We start from the raw sequence: 17508 nt of genomic DNA on the forward strand, positions 1-17508 counted from the left end.
AAGCTTGGCTTGAGTGTTAAGAGGGTGATATCCAACTTGGGGTACTGTCAATTCAGGTTCGATTCTCACGACAAGCACTGAGTTTCCAACATTTGATGGTACTACCAACATTAATGCGATTTGGGAATGTCTTTGAGTTTTTTTTCCCAACCTTCGATCGTACTGCCAAATCGTCGCGAATTGATTTTCCTCCTAACGTTTGTGTGAGTGACAAATGAAAGGATTCGATGTCAATATCGTTGTTAAAAAAATTAAAATATTAAGTTAAACTGATATGATAAAATAAATTTATTGTATATTTTTCTTTAATTGTCATATCAAACACTACTTTTTTTACTAGCGAGAACTTTTATATGAACGAGCACATTAGCTCTTCCATAGAGGGTATCAAAACACTACTTTTCAACCTTAGAAATTTATTTGGTCTTGTATGAAAAAAACCATGAAACCCTCCTTTTAATAATATCTATGGATCCTCTTAGACCATTCGTAACGGTGAGTGGCTTTTTTTGGTGGCACTTGCCTTTTTGCACTTTTTTGATGACTAGGACGTGTTACTTGTTTGGGTGGAGTTAGTGGTGGTGTTACTTTTTGGTGTTACTTTTGAGTATTGTGATGATGTGTTAAAATATAATTGGGTTAAGTATTAAAAGGGATAAAAATATTATTTTTAAATTAATAAAAAAAAATAAAAAGAAGAAGAAACAACCGTTGCTTGTTGTGTTACTTTCGTCCCGACGCCAAAGACGAGCCGTAAAGTAACGGCCCAATACAACCAATTTCGGCGTCTCTTGATGCCATATAGGTAAGAAACGGGGTGTCTTTCTACACGTTACAAACAGCCTTAAAGCTCCTTCTCGTCTTTGTGCTTACGTCAAAGATGTCACTTAATGTCCCTTGTTAAACGACCCACTAACAACGTTTTTTTACAGTTTACATCAGTGTGAAATTTTTTTGTGGTCTGCGATAGATCTATTATTCGCTGGTATCACTCATCTTTTAGTTTGTGGACGTTTGTCGTTCGTTGGGACGTCCGATGGCGATTTAAAAGATTGGATTCTTGAGTAAGTCTTTTTCAAATGTGTTTTTATTAGTTAGTATGTTTCATTAGGTTTACATCCTTTGTCTTCGTGTTTTATTGATTTTCTTGGGTTGGTTTGGATTGTATTAGTGAAATTGTTCAATGGTTTCGGTTAGCCTTAGGGTCTAGGTTTAATGGTTGTTAACAAAGATTGTTGGATCTTTCAATTAGTCGCAAGTTTGACTTATTTTTAACACAATTAGATTTATTGATCTATTTAATTTACCTCGTAGTTTTTGGAAAGAAAAAAAAAAAAAAAACATTGTGTGTAAAAGGTCGTGGTGACAGCTCACAGAATGATATCAAATTAAGAATGAAATGATGCATTGCAAGTGATCTAATGTTTTGGTAAACATTTTTGGAAGCTAACATGTATCCAAAATAAATAAATATTGAATGGTTATATTCATCTTCCTAAGTTTTTAGGTTGGGAGTTGATCCGTACACCACTTGTTTTTTGCCATACACTACCAAACTACAATTTTTGACTATTTTACCCTTTCTAACTCAAGGCCCTTTTCCCTAAATTTATTATGAGAAAGGGTAAAATGGTCCAAAATTAAATTTTAGTGGTGTATGTCAAAAAGTAAATGATGTATTATTTGATTTGATTGCTTTTGATTATAGCATAAAAGTAATACTTACCTTGTTGCAATCGAAAAAAAACATACGAAATTTAAACAAGACTAGATATAGTTTATAACTCCAATTACTTGTAGTTTAGACCAAACACTAGTGTTGATCTTTGAAAAACATTTTAATAGCAAGTATTGCATCTAATTTTTTCTTTTCTTTTTACAATTTTTTTTTTTTTTTTTTTGGCTAAAAACGAAAACTTTATAAACAAACTTTTTCTTGGAAAGAGAAAAAGACGAGTATATCGCAAGCATTCATTTAGACCATTGTAGTGCTAGCGGATTTTAGTTGGCTATTAATGACGTATGTCACGCCACGACTTGGCGCTTTGCTAACCACTAATAAGAACATCGGTTGAGCTAAATAAAAGCATTGTCAAGTCAATGCCACGTCACAGGTAGCGCGACGTACCTGGGAGTTGACTTGTTATAGCTGAACTGGCTCAAAGTCCGAGATATGAGGCTGGAGGACGTAGAGTAGGTTGTAGGAATGATCAGAGATTCTAGAGACAGTTACTGGAGAGTGGTTATTGAAAATAACTGCCATTTATCTATCTATAAAGCCACGCAGTCTTCCTTTCCCGTGCCTAAGCTCAGCACACCACTATAGATGGCCACATCACATCATGCTATGATGTGCTATAGCGTGTTGAGTCACAAAAGCTCAAGCACACACACATTACAAGTGGTCTTACGCACCCACACGCAACATGTATTATTAGTAATAAAAACATAAAACAGGCGTACATATAGCAGTTCAAGGCACAATAAGTAACAAGCATATGATCACCAAAGATTATAACAAGTCAAGACTGCTAGATAACGCAATACCCACAATTTTCTTAAAACAAGCAACAAACATTGAAAGGTAACTACTACAATATAATTGTCACCAAAACTCTCATCATCAAAAAGTAAATAATATCTTAAAACATAGAAACAAAAACATCCAATGTTCAAACTGAAACCTACGCAGCTATAAGCTGGCTCTGCTGCTGCTGGAATTTAAAAAAGACGATTAATCTTAAAGTTCTAGTAGCGTCCAATACCCCAAACTCTAACAACTCCATCCGTGTAACCACTGAATAGGGTGCTCCCATCTGCACTCCAGCTCAAACTTGTGCAGTAGATAACCTGCATTGTTAAACGCCAATAAAAAAGACATTGTTCAAATATGTACAAGCATCAAACAGCGTTTTATTAGCTGCAAAACACATGCTTTTCAATTTCAGATAGCTCGATAAACCATCTCTAGCACATAACAAATATTAACATACTAAAACACATCATTGTACAACCTACTTTGTAAACATAAGATGGAATATGACAATAAACCTAGTGCAACACACTGTATCACAAAAAAACACATGTGCATTGCTAAATCATAAACCAACTCTTTCTTTATAGAATAATCCTAATCAATAACATAGTGACACGTAGAAGTATCAAAATTAATGGTTAATAGATAACTAATTGATGATATGTGTCATCATCTAGGATATTAGAAGTAGAAATAGAATGAAATGGTGTTAGGAAAAACAATTCTGTTCTTTATTATTACATGTGCCTCGTAAAACTCAAATTGAAAAACATCCTAACGGATAACTACAATACGAGGTATCTTTAGAGCAGTCCCTAAAACTATAGATAACAGTGAAGCTGATGTGGAGTGAGGCGTTTGAGCATGTTTCATTGACATATGCCTCAATTTCCTCCCGTGTTTAATTGAAAAACGCACAAACGCCCCACTATAGGCGTTATTGGGGGAAACAACCACCCATTATATATGGTCTCATCAAGCCGTTGAATGGCAGTGAATTATCAAAGTAAGACGCATTAATTAGTTAGCCAAATACGGAGTATTAAAGTAACACACTGTTTGACTAAACTCAATGCCCTACACTTACAGAAAAATTAACAAAATAAGACATTAATACACCAATAAAGCTTGTGAATGTTACAAGCTACAAAATTTTAACTAGCAATTTACATAAAGCAAGCATACTACTTTCAAAATTAGCAACTCATTATACACATTCAGCACAAAATACCGTATCAAACAGTTAATCAAACTAACAAAAACAACTGAATAAAGATGAACAAAAAGGTAATTATAAAAGAATGCAATAAAAACCTTAGTTTTGCCAGCATTGGTCTGAGTAGCAGTTCCTTCAGCAGCCATTTCAGATTCTTGCTTCAAATCAACCTTCAAATCCACCACAATACTCTTGCTCTCAAGATCCCAAATCTTAATACTGCTCTCAGTAGCAGCACACAACCAATACCTATTTGGACTAAAGCACAAAGCATGAATTATTGAAGCTGATTCCAATGAATACAATCTCTTACCCTCAGCCAAATCCCACAACAAAATCATACCATCTTTACCACCACTAGCACACAATGAACCATCAGGTGAAACAGCCACCGTGTTCACATAACCCCCATGGCCAGCCAAAGTTGACCTCAACTTACAATTAGTCAAATTCCAAATCTTAACAGTTTTATCCCATGAAGAAGACACAATTGTTGGCTGTAAATTATTAGGGCTAAATCGAACACAACTTACCCAATCAGTATGCGCATCACTATCTTGAATAGTGTACTTGCACTCACCTAAAGTGTTCCATAGTTTAATCGAACGGTCACGTGACGCAGAGACAATCTGACGGTTGTCAATTGAGAACGCGACGGAGAGAACGTCTTTCGTGTGACCGACGAAACGGCGAGCGGTGGTTCCGGCGTTCAGGTCCCAGAGACGAAGCTCGCCGTCCCATGAACCGGAGAGGGCGAATTGGCCGTCGGATGAAAGAACAACGTCTTGAACGAAATGAGAGTGACCGGTTAACCGGCGTTGTGCGACTCCGTAGGTTTTGTCTTCTTTCGTTAAACGCCAAACGATGATTGATTTGTCACGGGAAGAGGTGACAATCATGTCGGAGTTGTCGATTGGGCAGGCGATTGCGGTGACCCAATCGGTGTGGGCTCGCATGGTGCCACGTAGGACGAGTGAATCGGCCATCGTTAGGGTTAGGGTTAGCTAAGGTTGAAGCTCGAGGTAGAAGATGTGAGATACGAAAGTGAGAGGCAGTGAGAAACCCTAATGGTTGAAAATGGTGTATTTATACTTGGATTTTTAGGGTATAAGGCCCATAAAGAAAGGATGTTTGGGTCTTGGTTCATTCAGGCCCTTTGGACATTGAAATTAAAATACATTTTGATGGAATATTTCATTTTCATGATTGACATCTTTAATTTTAAAACGTTTAATTAAAATCTCATAAACTTTGACTTCTCGATTTGTTATTCAGAGTTGAAATTTAACATGATCTGACGCAACACAAAGCTTAAAGAAGTAATCAGGAACCTGAAACTCTAATCAATTCGACTCTCGGATGAGACTAAGTAGCTACCGACCCCTTTCAACCTCACCCGCGTGTTAGCTTTCTTATCATTAGCCCCAGGAACTGCACACGCATGTAACCGGTCACCAATAGCCTACATTAGAATACTTTTTGAAAATACGTGACTAGTGATATTTTCTGAGTATATAGTCTACATTGGAACAAAAATAAAAGTACAAAACTATTTGGTAATCTTAACCCATCTTGAAACTATTGTTCAAACTTAAGACGATCAATAAAGGATTATAGAGCTTAAGCAGTACAAGATGGACAGTCCAACACTACACAGTAACACAGTTGACTAATCTAATGTGATTTCAGAGTAAAGTTACTATTTAGTTTTAAGGTAACGGCCTTTCTATGTATAGCTCCTAATTCAGTAAATAAAAATTGATATAGTATTTCTATATCATTTAATTTGCCACTTAATCTGAAAATAGATATGTTTTAGAAGACATAAAATCAAACACTCGTTCCCATTAATTAAAAGACATATAGAAACGGAGACAAATTTAAAATAAATAAATAAATAAATAAATAAATAAACAGCCAGCCAAATACAAATTGAAATAAAACATTATCTTCTATCACATCTAGGGGTGTAAACGAGCTGAGCCGAGCTCGAGCTCGATTGTGCTCGAGCTCGGCTCATTTAGAATTTGTGAACTCGAGCTTAAGCTCGGCTCGATTCGAGTCTAGCTTATAAAGCTCGAGCTCGGCTCGTCTGAATTTAAGTAAGCTCGAGCTCGGCTCGAGCTTGATTTGTTTATTTAATAATATGATTTTAGTTATTATTTTATTTAATTTTGATATTTATCTTATTTATTACATACTTTTTAATCATATATAATACGATTTACCCAATAATATTGAATACTTTATAAAAGATAATAACTATCATGTAATTATAATTTATCATATTATTGGAATTTTTTTTAATTAATTTATATAAATAATAAGCTCGTTTAGGCTTGTGAACTTGTTCGAGCTCGTTTAGTAATCGATCCTTAAAATAAGCTCGAGCTAGGGCTCGAACTCGTTTAAGCTCGACTCGAATCGAGTTTTTAGCTAGTCGAGCTCGAGTAGCTCGCGAGTAGCTCGGCTCATTTACAACTCTAATCACATCACATACATTAATAATATATTAATATATTAATATTAATATATAGATGATAGATGATACTCTGCTATAAAAGTTTTATACTCCGTATAAAATAATAAAGTTATATGACAATCAACAAAACTTTTATAGCAGCAGAGGTATCCGAGAGCCCGCCAAAATGTAAACAAAACAGTAAACCTACTCTTCTGTGTTTAAACTCTTCCGATCAAAATTTACTACATTATCAAACATCAGAAAGGAACCACCACCATATACAAGATTTACCGATGTTCAAGCCTCCTCCTCTTTACCTTACTCAAGAACGAAGCAAGGGTCTCGTCATATTCATCTTCTTCTTGGATTATCTCACAATAACCACTCATTTCTTGGTCACTAAATTCAATACGACTTTTCTCGAGTTCGACACTTTCTTTACGCTTTTTAATTCGTCGTTTATATGTCAACATGACTTTTTTATGTGCTTCATCCTCAACTGTGCTGTCAATTTTCGCCATAGAGGAACAACATTCATTTATTGGATCAACCGTGCTTCTTTCGTTTGTGGAGATGGGCCCGTCTTCATTGTAGACAATGAGCGCGTTAATCACGTGAAGTGCAGGTTCTGCGTCATCTTGGGCGGCACTGAACTCATCAATCGTAGTTTTATTCGTTAAAATGGCATCAGTTTCCAAAGCTTCATCCTTTTTATCACCTCCTTTCTTGCTTCTGTAAATTGAAAAGAAGAAATAATGGATTAGAAGAAACTTTTTTTTCCTCAAACTCTCGATCATGTTCTCCTACTACTGCAATTTCACAAAATTATAGGACAGAATTACGCCATTGGTCCCTAATGTTTGCCCAAAGTTTCATGGATGGCCCTAATGTTTAAAAAGGTTGCGTTGTTGGCCGCTTGAAGGTTACATACAGTAGTTCCCCAACATTAGTAAGCATCACATGAGGTGCACACTGTTTTGTCAACTTATATATTGGAGTCTATCGTATCTTAAAACTGGTGAATCCTATAAATCAAATAACAGAATCAAGTCCCATATTATAGACAAAACATCCCTCACGTGCACCTCACGTGATGCAGACTAACGTTGGGGAGCTAACGCTTGTCACATTCAGGGACCAACGACACAACTTCTTCGAACATTAGGTCATCAACGTCAAAAAATTACAAGCTTTAACCAAAAAAGTGAAATCATACCTTCGTTTCCGTTTTCTGGTTGCTTTCTCTATAACCTCAGAATTGCACCCATCAACCGCTCTACTTCTATCATGGCTTGTAATTTCAGCACGATCATCATTGCCCCCAAGTTCGTTTTCATCTTCAATTAATCCCAATGCCTTTTGAGTACGAGTAACCTGTCTAGCCCTCCTTGATCTAATTTTAACAACACTTCTGAAAAATTGACAAATAAATTTATAATCAACAATTAAACCCAAAACGACAATATAAAATGTTACTTTGCAGCGATTAAATTCAATCAGCGACTATATGTGTGACTATTAGGTAATCTACCAAATACTTATGCACTATCATCATCAGTTTAGAAGCAGAATATTGTTGATCCAAATATTCAAAACGAATAATTCGTACAGGCATAACTATTTGCAAGCACGGATTATACTAGACAGTATAATTTATAAAGCTAGTAGTCAAAATTTTGTAGAATAATTTATTTTCCATCATTGGAATAAAAACATCATGAAATGTATTTGAAACCATACCTTCGCTCCCTAGTGGGTTTTTCCTTATTAATACAAGTAACTTCATCGGATCCTGTGGGTCCTTCGCCATGAGCTGTGACATCAGCATGACCATTATTGTCATCCACATCATCTTCATCTCTTAATCTGAACACTTTGTCTGTATGAGCCACCTTTTTAGCACCCCTAGATCTTTTTTTAGCACCGCCTCTGCAAAATGAATAAAAAAATTATTGATAACGCAAAGGTGATGGATATAAAAATGAAAGGTTAAGAAGCAAGAATACAGCTACAGAAGTCAAATGTAGGTCCCACAGACCTTGACTTTTTATTCTTGGAGATTTTATTATCTTCGTTGACTTTAGTGCTTGACTCTATTAGCAGAGGAGATGTGATAAAATCGTTGACGGTGATATCAGGGCGCTCGCTCTCTCGATCTACAAAGTTGGATAGAGTCATGGCCTTTTTCAACTGTCTAGCTGCTTGTAACATAGGAACTTCATGTGGAAATAGCACCCTCCACCTCCTGTTCATACAAAAAAAAAACAAAAAACAAAAAAAAGTTAACCATCTTAGAAGTCGGAAAAAACATGCTATCAGACCTGAGCCTTTTTCACATTCTGAGTAATGGGTCAAAAACAGCTTATATCACGTATCGGCCAAAGGTATAATGAAGAACGTTTTTCCGTTTTGGAAAGTTTCTTACAGAAGAAGCAAAACACACAGGTTATTTTGAACATTTATACTTTTGAATACTACATGTCAAAATTTCGACCTACCCCATTGTAACCTATTTGACCAGCTGTCAGTTTACAAAATGGATCAACTTCAATGTAGTGGGTTGGAATAACCGCATCCGTAATATATAAGTAAAACCAATTACCTGTAACATTGACTGTCAGTACGAGGAGGAATACATGCAGCAACGCGTGACCAGCTATAACCGTGATCCTCAATTGCTTGTTTCAATTTCAAATCCTCCTCTTCGGTCCACTCATTCATATTAAGTGAAGGGTCTAAGCAGTTAACCCATCTGTCACAGTATAGACCGTTCTTTAATATAATAATATGTAATGTAATGAAACGCGTAAAATTGTACATTAGAGGTGGCAGTTTCGCCCCCCATTTACTCAGGTAGGAATAAATGCTAATTAATTTCTCTCCAATGGGTCACATAGGTGAAACATGAATATAGATATAAAGAAAGGCCAAAAAGGTCAAACAGGTTGAAAACCCAACTAATGTGCATTTAAAATACCCAAGACCGAGGTTGAAAAACTCGCTACTTAGGAGTACTCGATCGTGACTTTGGGTGGAGTAATCAATAACACGGGGCTTAATTGCGTTGAACTTTTTATACTTTTAAATAGAAGATTTCTAAATTATGTGTGAATATAAAAGAAAACCAACAACATAAACACAAACTAAACATAATTTGTTCAAGAATTCTAAAACTCAAGTTTGAATTTGAATTCATATTAAAATGTTGACAAATTTTGTCTTTGACCAATTTTGACCGACTAAATCCGACATTGACCAACAAATTTGATTTTGGCCTATTAACCGATGTTGATCGATTAATTGAGCGGATTTTGATAAATCGGATCGGCCTGTTCTTAAAAAGTACTCTTAGATTAATGGGGAATTTTTATTGCTTAAAACGGATTAACCGACATGCTAATTAAATTTTTGGTGAAATAAGATATCTTAGATTCATATTTGACATGATAATTAATAAGTAAAAGGCCAAATGGATCCATCACCAAACCGCCCATTTTACCACCTCTAATGTGTATGAGTGTATGCCTAGTGATACCTTTCTCTGCATTGCACTTGCGTCCTGCCAGGCACAAAATTAGCTATTTTGTTCCAGTTTTTTGCTCCAAAAAGCCTAACGGCTATTTTGAGACGTTTGTCCTCATCTTTATCCCATTTCCCAACTCTCTTCCTTAGTGGGTTCAAAGTCTTTTTCCATCTGAATACATAACAAAAAATGTAGCAACAGAATCAGCATACAACAAGTAGCAAATTTTGCTCTTTTTAAAAATGCAAAAGAAAAGAAAAAAATGCAAGTTTTCCTCTTTCTTAAAGTGCTAAACCAAAGACACTTTGAGGTTGGCTTAGTTCTCCACACTATTTCATCAAAGACTGTTTAACCATGACCATTATACACCGTGATGAACACAAAGTCAAAAATTTAGCAAGCTAAACTTTTAAAACAGCTTCCACATCTAAAAGAAGCAAATCCCAACTGTTTTTTTTTTTATAAATTTGCTTTAGACCTTTAAAGGGGCAACAAAGATAATCACTTTAAAGTGCAATCTATCACCATTGGCAGCTAACTGACCTATTTGAGCATTGCGTACCAGTCCTTCCTTCAAGTGTAGACGCAACCAGCTGCCAATTAGTGTCACCATACTCGGCTACTGCACAACGAAGTTCTTCATCTTCAGATCGAGTCCATTCATTTTTGATTATAGACACGTTAAGACTCCTTTGAAAGCGAGCCAAACATTGAAAAGGCGTTCTGTTTGTATTCAGTTCCTTGGCAACTTTTATCCAGTTACTAAGCCCCTGCTTCTGAACCATACACTGAAGTTTCTTATCCTCTTGTATATTCCATGGCTGCTGATTAATCGAAGGATCCTCACAGTTAATCCACCTGTACCAGTTTACATAGTTAATTACATAAGAAAAAATACATGGAAGGTATGACTTAAATAAAAAACATTAGAGGCGAATTGCATATAATAGTAGACGTGTTTTTTTTCCATTGAATACTAGTATACAAATAATAATTCAACATAAACAACTTCCAAAAAAGTTTCAATTTAAGTAACATAAGCCGGTATCCACCAAATGAATGTAAGACGGTGTGGCAGCAAGAAGTCAGTAACTTTTGACCAATTTGACTTATTCTAGAAACGTGGCATCCGATTTATCTTACCTTAACTTTGACCAATTGGTCATATATCCCAAGGTGGCTACCTTTTTATGCAATTTGCCCTAATCAAATCGAAAGCCAAACGAAACAATTACCTTGATTGACATTCAGGGCCAGAGCGGCCTGTGACATACATGGAAGCCAAATGTTCCCAATTAACCTCAGGAAGGAACAATTTGATTTCCTCAGGAGTCAATATATGATCTCTGATTTGCTTCATCATGCGATCAAGATAACTAGAATCTGCATCTCCAGCACTGTTAAGTGTATTAGAAACAAAATTAAGAGACCAAAGCAATTCAAGAGGAAAAACCCATTAAGAAAAAGGTAATAATTAGTACGAGCATGAATGAAACAAGTGTATGATGATAGTTTAAAGAAAGAATATATGTAGTTTCTACGTGAAGCAGGAGGTGCATGTCTTCCCATTGTTCAATTATGTTGTAAAGAAAGTGAAATTTCATAGCATTTCATTTCAATTATTTTGTGATGAAAGTGAGACATAAAAACATCTCCTTTTTGTCTAATCAAAATACTTTTCATTTTATGATAATACTGAAACCACCTGCAATGAAGAAGTTTAACAAACTCATATTCTAAGGTGGAAAAAACTGTACTACTGCTGATTTTGCTTGTGATTTACCTGAAAAGGTTTTGCATCAATACTTCTTGAAATTGCTGTTTAATTCCTTTCATGAGGTTCTTCTTCTCCTCTTTAGACCAAGGATCCCGATTCAAAGAAAACGGATATCTTGACATTGCATCTCTATAGTTTGCAACTTGGGAATTTTCAGCAGGACCTTGTAACATCGGAAGACTACTTTTATCCTTGAGCTGATTTTTCAAAAGTGCAAAACTTCAATATTATTTTTTTGATATTTCTGTAGTAACTAAAACTTTCATTTACATAGACAATAGTGAAAAGGCTAACCTTTGAAGCATTAGCTCTCTGCTTTGGCACAGATATTAGTTGGATACGTGCATCCTTCTTCTGAGACAATGCTCGCCCTGTTCTTTTTCTACAAGCCACCTGGAAATCCTTTAAAATTTTTACACGTTCCTTCAACTTCCTATTTTCTTCAAGCTTGGCTTCAATCTGAATCAACTTGTTACGTATAAACTTCTGACATGTTCTGTTCTTGTTGATAGCTTCAACAAATGCCTGCGCGGATCTTGGAAAACCACCATCTGTTGTAGAAACAAGTTCAGAACCAGGTTCATGACCCGCATTCGCATTTGGAGTAACGTTATCCGAATTCTGATTGCTGCCTCTTCCATCTACAGAATCTAGAAATCCTTGTCCATTATTAACTCTCTTTACAAAAATATTAGGGGAAGATTCCTTTCCCAAATCTATGTTATGAGTTGCACCAACCTGCTCGGATCTCTGTATTGAACTCTCCGTGCAGTTGTCAAAGTCATCTGGTTCAAATTTTTAATATCATAAAGATTGTGTTAGTTATAAGACAAAACGATATGCAAAGGATTAAGCAAGTTTTTCAGAATATGGAAATAATGAAGCATGCAGAAAGCCATTACAACAGGCATCTATGTTATTTGCATTAATTGCTAGGGAACAAATAGGTTGTACAAATTGATAAAGATGATATTCTAACCTTTGACCTCATGACTGCAGATACCAATTTTCTTTATTTTCTATGCAAACGTACAGAATTTACAGTCACTCACTAAATGGCACTAAAGTATTTCCAAATTTAGAAATATGCCAAAAACAGCATTTGTAATACAAGTTGCCTCCAAACCATCATATATGAGCTTAACCTATCTACATGGTAAAGTAGCAAATGTTAACTACCAAAAAAATTTAAAAAAAATAAAACAAAATAATAGCAATTTAGAATGTTACATCAACGAAAAAATGTAATTCGGAGACTTTAGGGTTGTCATTGGCATATAACTAACCTCGGAAAACAAAATATTGCACACATACCAACACCTCTACCACATGATTAAATTATTAATCAAGCTTTTAATGGACTAGTAGAAGAAGCGTGCAACTTCTGAAACAAACAACAATCAATCGAAGGGACAAGTATTTTTCATTGCTCACAAAGGATATGCACAAGAAATAGAAAGCAAACAGTCATCAAAAGACGCAAAACTAAACAGAAACTATACCATTGTACTGCGAGAACCTCCGTTGAATGGCACAGAGAGTTTCGTAATCATCCCCAGAATCATCTGATAAACCTGAAGCTAGGATAGTGTTTAAAGGTTTCATAGTTATAGGTTTTTGTTCAGTGACAATGTCATCGGTGGGAACAGAAAACCGTTGTTGTATACTACGCAACAACTCTAAATCCTCATCCTCAGACTCATCAGTGACTTCATAATCTCCATCAACTGTTGATGATGTTGGAAGATCATCAACAGGCTCATTGATGCCTGTGAGAGAGCAGGCCCTTCTTAAGGCTTCCATGTCCTCTTCAAACCCTGTATCGGAATCATTTCCAGAACACTCTTCTTCGTTGTATAACATCCTGTTTTACGGTGTGCACGCACCTAAATCACCTTACAGTAATGCAGTCGAATTTCTGAAACAAATAAAATAAAAAACAAATAAATAAAGTAATCTTTTAAACTGATATCCGTTTAAGCTGCGCTAGCAGGTTTTTAGGGATCAAAACAAGTAAGAGATAACAATTAGCATGGCTATATTTCTATAGTTCAGGTGCTCAAGGGTTAGGTAGTTGATTATTAGGTTTGCAACCAACTATTTGAACCGACCCGAATTCAAATTCAAGCTTATTAGACACCTGTAATTAAGAAATTGTTGAACAATTTCGTCCACCAAAATCGAATTCAGTTGATTGAAACTGAATTAGGCGAACATTATAAACATATATGAACCCGTATGATGCATAAACATCAAACAAACCATTGCATATTAACAGAATGGATTTGAATCAAAAATAACAAGAATAACAAAAGGAATATACGAGAAAGTACCTGATTATGATTAGGTATTGGGCCGTCGACTGAAACAACTGGTTCCGGCGATAAGGATGTAAATGGGATTGTTGTTAGGGAACGGGAGTGAGAAGGCGAGGGAGCGGCAGTTTGTTTCAGATGTTATTAGGGTTTTATTCTGCAGCTCCAAAGTTCAAACACAAACAAGAGTTTATATTTATTTATTTATTTACTTATTATTCGATTTTTATTTCTCTTAATTTTCCCTGCTGTGTTATCGAGTTTTTTTAAGAGGATCGAGTTGGAAACAAAAAATAATGATGGAAAGGTAAGTATTGTAAAATTGGTTACATGTAGTTCAAGATGAAAGTAAAGGAAAAAACAAACTTGTTTATATTTTTGAGTTGCACACAAATTATAGAATTCAGATGAATAATTTTACATTTATATTATTTTAAAGAGTTAAGAGATTTTTTTTTTTTAATGAGATTTACCCGGCGAATCTTTATTAAAAAAGAATAAAGAAATAGTTACAAAGAGTAGCCCAATGGCAATAGGAGTGTCCTAAAGTCTCTCAAAACAACCAAGCTAAACAAAACATAGAATAGCCTCATGAGCCATGTTCACTTACAAAAACACAGAAAAAAATCAAGAAATCTTCCAATCTGACTTTAGACGGATCGTCCGGGGAGAAGTCTTCCATTTGATGGACATTAGCTTCAATATAACAGTTGCGTAAATAGCCTTGTACACCTGATCCACCGTCCTTTTCTTCTTCTTAAACAACCTATTGTTCCGCTCCTGCCATAACGTATAAACACAAGCCGCGAATAACAATTTTATGACGATGATTCTCGCAATGTTTCGCTTCGCAAAAGGACTAACCAGAAGCGAAAAATCCTTCCAATTATCACTAAATATGGGAAACTCCATATGCGATTTAACTCGATGCCACACTTCTTTAGAAAATTGGAACTGAAAAAACAAATGGTCATGCGAGTCAGGCGTTTGATCACATAAAGAACAAACCATACCATTATTGGCCGTCACTTCCCAACTCTTAAGTTTATCTCGAGTCTTTAATTTTTCCTACATTAATAACCACATAATGAAAGCATGCTTCGGGATATTATTTGAAAACCAAATTAACGACACCCATGGCATTTTCGCAGCACGACTTTGAACAAACTCCCAAACCTGATGAACCGAAAACTCATGAAGGTGATTTTCCATATCTCGCCATTTAATACCATCATTATCCAGGGATAAATTAGGCTGCACAATACTGCCTAATTGTGGATACCGATCCAGCCACTCAGTGGGCCAATTGAGCCCATTTTGTTCCACAAAATCTCGAACAGAAAGAGTTAAATTAAGCCCCGATTGGTGGACCATGCGAGGAGTAATCAACTCAGCTAGCGGGCCTAGCTCAGTCCACACATCATACCACACATTAGTCCAATTCCCATTACGCACAATATTGAAGAACCGACCTCGGAGATCATTACGCACTCCTAAGATTTTTCGCCAACTCCAACTTGCATTAGACGGGACATCGACAACCCAAAAGTTCCTGCCCGCAAGTTTATGAGTGTAGATAGAGAATCATGATGAGAAAGCAGATGCCAAATGTGAGTTGAAATCAATGCGGTATTCCACTCTCTTAAGTTTTTAATACCCAATCCCCCTTCCGACTTCGGGAGACACACATCTTTCCACTTTACCTTTGCCTTACCCTTTTTAAGGGTACCTTGACACCACAAAAAGCCCTTCAACAAAGTTTCAATCTCCTTTATAGAGGCAGCTGGTAAAACAAAAACCGATTGCCAATACACTTGCATAGAAGAAAGCACCGATGTGATAAGTTGAAGTCTCCCCGCAAATGATAGAAACTTATTCTTCCAACTTGCTACTCACATTTCGGGTGAAACTTAAACATATCAATCTCACGCGCATTTTTTGCTAATAAAAGGGTTAAAACCTCCATAACAAGCGTAAATAAATAAGGAGATAGGGGATCACCTTGTCGTAGCCCTCTTTTGCCTTTGAAAAAACCATGAAGTTCACCATTAATGTTAATCGAAAACGAGACCGTGGAAACAAACTTCATGATCCACTTCACCATAACACTGTGAAAACCGAATTGCAACAGAATGGCTTTTAAAAAATCCCAGCTTACCGTATCGTATGCCTTTTGAATATCCACTTTGAAAGCGCACATGGGGGTGCCCTTATTTAGATGGTAATTTCGCATCAACTCTTGTGTCAATAGAATATTGTCTGAAATTCTCCTCCCAGGAATGAAGGCCGATTGATTTATGTTCACAATATCACCAAGAGAGTCTTTTATCCGATTAGCAATTATTTTACTAATGCACTTATAAAGCACATTACAACACGCAATCGGCCGATAATCTGTTACCTTACTCGGAACATCCACCTTAGGAATTAAAGCCATGACAATATGATTTAACGTCGTGAGAAGCTGACCATTTTTAAAGAAGTCTTGCATAGCTAGCGTAATCTCATCACCAACAATCTCCCGTGAAGATTTAAAGAACTCTGAAGTAAACCCATCCGGACCCGGAGATTTATGATTATCAACATCAAAGATGGCTCTTTTAACTTCATTAGCTGAGACCGGACGTATCATATTAGTCGCTTGAACCGCGGATGGGTCTTTTAACTTCATTAGCTGACATGATTTTCTTTAAACTAATTGAACATCAATAATGGTGGTATATATTGACCTTATATGGAGGTTTTACCGGATTCGTTCACGGACTTCTACCCGGTACACTGCCCGAATGGATGTGTTCTCGGGTACCGTCGATCGTGTTCGAGTTTCTGCCTGAACGTGTGTGTTACGTACAAATGATGAGAGTCGTTGAAAAAATGATCTACTGATGCCAAAAGATCTTCGTTCAAAAAAATGGTCATATATTGAAAACCATTTACAATGTTTTTTATTGTAATAAAAATTATAAAATAGATATTTCTTTATTAACATTATACTATTATTTATTAATGATATTTTATATAACATAAAATTAATTTGCAGTTTGTGCATAAATTTAACAAATTACGTTAATATAATATTTGTAGAATATTTATATAAATGCACGGGCTCATATTTGTAAAGGCACGTCCTAATCCATAAGAACGAATACAATAACATATGACTACATTGCTAGGTATTTGACCTCTATATGATACATTTTACAAACATTGCATTCGTTTTAAAAGACAAACTTTCATTACATCGAAAGTTGACAAGCATGCATACCATTTCCTAATATCTAACTATAAATGATCTAATCTGTCATTTACTTAATCATAATCTTTACTGAACTCAACGACTCGAATGCAACATCTTTTGAAATATGCCATGAATGACTCCAAGTAATATCTTTAAATTGAGCAAATGCACAACGGAAGATTTCTTTCAATCCTGAGAATAAACATGCTTTAAAGTGTCAACCAAAAGGTTGGTGAGTTCATTAGTTTATCATAATCGATCATTTCCATAATTTTTAATAGACCACAAGATTTTCATAATTATAAACAGAACCTCTCGTATGCATAAAGATAAAATCATTCATATGAATTGAACACCTGATAACCGACATTAACTTTAATGCATAGAATATCCCCAAACAGAACTTCTCGTCTGTATAATATAAACCTTGAAGTACTAA

At 35.7% G+C, this 17508-nt stretch overlaps 3 protein-coding genes across 3 annotated transcripts; all 3 read right to left on the reverse strand.

Moving 5' to 3' along the window:
- Positions 1–2536: 2536 nt before the first annotated feature.
- LOC139844932 (small ribosomal subunit protein RACK1-like) lies at positions 2537–4816 on the reverse strand. Its single transcript, XM_071835149.1, has 2 exons — positions 3851–4816; positions 2537–2850 (listed from the first exon to the last, which is right to left on the reverse strand). The coding sequence occupies exons 1-2, from the start codon at positions 4736–4738 to the stop codon at positions 2749–2751; spliced, it is 990 nt and encodes a 329-aa protein (XP_071691250.1). The 5' UTR covers positions 4739–4816; the 3' UTR covers positions 2537–2748.
- A 1513-nt stretch (positions 4817–6329) lies between these two features.
- LOC139844933 (uncharacterized) lies at positions 6330–13986 on the reverse strand. The gene is made up of 12 exons (XM_071835150.1): positions 13850–13986; positions 13019–13434; positions 11811–12301; positions 11523–11713; positions 10975–11136; positions 10283–10597; positions 9752–9910; positions 8819–8968; positions 8255–8461; positions 7957–8145; positions 7433–7627; positions 6330–6948 (listed from the first exon to the last, which is right to left on the reverse strand). The coding sequence occupies exons 2-12, from the start codon at positions 13377–13379 to the stop codon at positions 6504–6506; spliced, it is 2865 nt and encodes a 954-aa protein (XP_071691251.1). The 5' UTR covers positions 13380–13434; positions 13850–13986; the 3' UTR covers positions 6330–6503.
- Positions 13987–14340: 354 nt separating this feature from the next.
- On the reverse strand, positions 14341–16502 carry LOC139842535 (uncharacterized). Its single transcript, XM_071832665.1, has 6 exons — positions 15728–16502; positions 15437–15614; positions 15008–15383; positions 14696–14899; positions 14481–14611; positions 14341–14398 (listed from the first exon to the last, which is right to left on the reverse strand). Exons 1-6 carry the CDS (start codon positions 16500–16502, stop codon positions 14341–14343), a joined length of 1722 nt encoding a protein of 573 aa, XP_071688766.1.
- Between the last annotated feature and the right edge of the window lie 1006 nt (positions 16503–17508).

The sequence above is a fragment of the Rutidosis leptorrhynchoides genome, chromosome 4 (assembly GCF_046630445.1).
Source record: "Rutidosis leptorrhynchoides isolate AG116_Rl617_1_P2 chromosome 4, CSIRO_AGI_Rlap_v1, whole genome shotgun sequence".
In the NCBI taxonomy this organism is placed as follows: domain Eukaryota; kingdom Viridiplantae; phylum Streptophyta; class Magnoliopsida; order Asterales; family Asteraceae; genus Rutidosis; species Rutidosis leptorrhynchoides.